At 51.4% G+C, this 3,168-nt stretch overlaps 1 protein-coding gene across 1 annotated transcript; it reads left to right on the top strand.

The window, feature by feature from the left end:
• Positions 1–750: 750 nt before the first annotated feature.
• Positions 751–1,728, top strand: LOC311204246 (olfactory receptor 14A16-like; the record flags this gene model as incomplete). Its single annotated transcript, XM_084280698.1, has 1 exon — positions 751–1,728. One exon carries the CDS (start codon positions 751–753, stop codon positions 1,726–1,728), a length of 978 nt encoding a protein of 325 aa, XP_084136824.1.
• Between the last annotated feature and the right edge of the window lie 1,440 nt (positions 1,729–3,168).

Raw genomic sequence — 3,168 nt, 5'->3', positions numbered from 1 at the left:
CTGGGAAGTGCCCTGATGCCAGGAGGGGTCTGCAGATAGAATTGAGCACAGGGCAGGTTGGATGAGGTCTGTGCGCACAGAGCAGGAGGTAGCATGGGTAAAGAGAAGCAGCTTCTGGGACTGCTCCAGGTATCAGAGACATTGTGAGGGAGGAAGAAGGAGCTGCTCCCAGAAATGATATCCGAGTCTGGACTTGGTAACTCCCTGACATCCCCCGCAGTGCAGACACTGATGTTCTACAGGAACACCAGGGTGTGATCACAGAGCATCCAGCACAGGGCAGCTGAGACCAGGGCTGATAGACACAGCAGCTCTCCCCACTCTGCACTCAGGGGAAGATTTCACTGGCACTGCAGCAGCAATGTCAGGGAGTTCTGACAGGAGAAACACTCCTCAGGTACAGGCAGGAGAAAACCAAAGCTCCAAAGCTCTGCTCTGCTGTCAGGTGAAACTGAAGTGACAGTGCTGAAAAGCTCATTCCTCTCCACAGGGGATTTAGTCTGAGATCACACCATCCTTCTATTTACTGACTGCTGGCAGGCAGGACTGAGTTCTTGACAGCCCACAGCTGACCCTCCTCCCAGCAGTGGCACACTCAAGCGAGCACAAAGCAGACCTCCAAAAGCGACCTACCAAAAGTCCTCCTGAATACAGAGAGCCAATATTAATGAGGTTTTCCTTATAGAAGAGTTCCCTCACTTCTCTCTGCGTTTTCCTCCTCATACAGGTCTCCACAGCTGACAGCAGCAGATGTCCAACAGCAGCTCCATCAGCCTGTTCTTCCTCCTGCCTTTTGCAGACACACGGGAGCTGCAGCTCCTGCACTTCTGCCTCTTCCTGGGCATCTACCTGGCTGCTCTCCTGGGCAATGGCCTCATCATCACCACCATAGCCTGTGACCACCACCTCCACACCCCCATGTACTTCTTCCTCCTCAGCCTCTCTCTTACTGACCTTGGCTGCATCTCCACCACTGTTCCCAAATCCATGGTCAATTCCTTGTGGGACACCAGGGCCATTTCCTACACAGGATGTCTAGCTCAACTCTTTTTCTTTTTATTTTTTATCTCCACAGAGCTCTGTCTTCTCACTGTCATGGCCTATGACCGCTACGTTGCCATCTGCCACCCCCTGCACTACGGGACCCTCCTGGGCAGCAGAGCTTGTGTCCACATGGCAGCAGCTGCCTGGGCCAGTGGGTTTCTCTATGCTGTGCTGCACACAGCCAATACATTTTCACTGCCCCTGTGCCATGGCAATGCTGTTGACCAGTTCTTCTGTGAAATCCCCCCGATCCTCAAGCTCTCCTGCTCAGATGCCTACCTCAGGGAAATTGGAGTAATTGTGGTCGGTGTCTGTTTAGCTTTTGGTTGTTTTGTGTTCATTGTGGTGTCCTATGTGCAGATCTTCAGGGCTGTGCTGAGGATCCCCTCGGAGCAGGGACGGCACAAAGCCTTTTCGACCTGCCTCCCTCACCTGGCCGTGGTCTCCCTGTTTGTCAGCACTGGTTTGTTTGCCTACCTGAAGCCATCCTCCATCTCCTCCCTATTTTTGGACATTGCAGTGTCATTCCTTTATTCTGTGTTTCCACCAGCAGTGAACCCCCTCATCTACAGCATGAGGAACCAGGAGCTCAAGGATGCCATGTGGAAACTAATGACTGGTAGTTTCTATGCAGCAATAAACTGCTTATCGTTTGCAAATCGCTGGCCATGGAAGTCACATTAGGTCCAATCTCTATTTAGTATCTTTTTGGTTGTTGGCTTTCTTTTCCTTCCAATTTATGTAAGCTATGGTAACATGGTCAACAATTATCCTATTCCTAATGAATTATCTCCAGGTCTTTTGTGAACCTGACACTGCATAATGATGAGCTGTGCTCACTTTGCATCCTCTCTGCCTAGGAAGGTTTTGGTTTTTTTTCTTATATTTCTAAAATATTTACAAGCACATCTTCATGAGCTGAATCACTTGACTACTTGTCTGGAATGGCAATGCTTTCCCACCATGACAGAATGGGAATATCCTGGAAGTGTACCATAGAACCATAGAATCACATTGGTTGGAGATCTTTATGATAGTCACTGAGACCAACCACAGCCTAACCCTGCCTAGTCTACTTCTTATCAAGCATAACATCTACAAACCTTTTAAACATCTCTAGGGATTGTGAGTCCACCACTGCTCTGGGCAGCATGTTTCAATACCTGACTACCTTTCCAGTTGTTGCAGTTTTACGTTGCTGGGTTCTGGTGGAGAATGGAGAATCACATAGAAGAGGGAAAAAATGCAAGCAGCTGCATTTTGCCCCCAGAGAAGGGAGTGAGAAGATGCAACAAGCTGTGCCGACAAAAGGGCAGGGAAGGGGGGGAGGAGGCGCCCCGGGTGCCGGAGAGAAAGTTGCCCCTGCAGCCCGTGGAGAAACCAATGGTGGAGCAGGTGTCCCCCCGCAGCCCATGGAAAAGGCCCAGACCCCACCTGCAGCCCCTGGAGAGGCCCCACACTGGAGCAGGGGGAGACAGACAGGAGATGCTGTGACCCACATTGGATCAATCTCCTCCCAGCACTTGCAGCCCATGGAGAGAGACAGAGACACAGAGATGAGCAAGGGAGAGATTTGCACCGGAACATGTTTTCTGGGGGGAGGCTGTGGACCCCGTGGAGGACTGGGACTGAGAGACATTGTGCTTTATTACTGCCTGCCATAGCAGTGACCCACGCTGGGGCAGCTCGGGAAGAGCTGAAGCCCTGCGGGAAAGGACTCATGCTGGAGAAGTTCATGAAGGACTGGCTGCCGTGGGTGGGACCCCACGGTGCAGCAGGGGAAGGGGGCGTGGAATGAATGCCTCCCCCTCCCCTGGCCAAGAAGGAAATCAACTTGCAAGACATTGACTGAAGCCCCCATCTCCCAGTCCCAGCCACTCCCGTGCCACAATGGGGGCGGGGAGAAGGGAGCAAAATCATAACTAAAGGGAAGTCTGCTAAGAAGGGAGGGGTGGGGGGAAGCTGCTTTAAGATCTGGTCCCATTGTTTTAAGATCTGGTCATGCTTCTCATCACCCGACTCTGGTGTCACTGTCTGTGCAGTGTAGTGTAATAAATGAGAGAGTTTTCTGTCCTTCACTCTGTGTTGAGTCTGTTTTGCCCAGGTTGTTCATTACAGGATGAT

Source organism: Gallinula chloropus (assembly GCF_964237585.1).
Source record: "Gallinula chloropus genome assembly, contig: HAP1_SCAFFOLD_370, whole genome shotgun sequence".
Lineage (NCBI taxonomy): Eukaryota > Metazoa > Chordata > Aves > Gruiformes > Rallidae > Gallinula > Gallinula chloropus.
The sequence above is the reverse complement of the archived record's forward strand: the minus strand, read 5'-3'. Positions and strand labels throughout refer to the sequence as shown.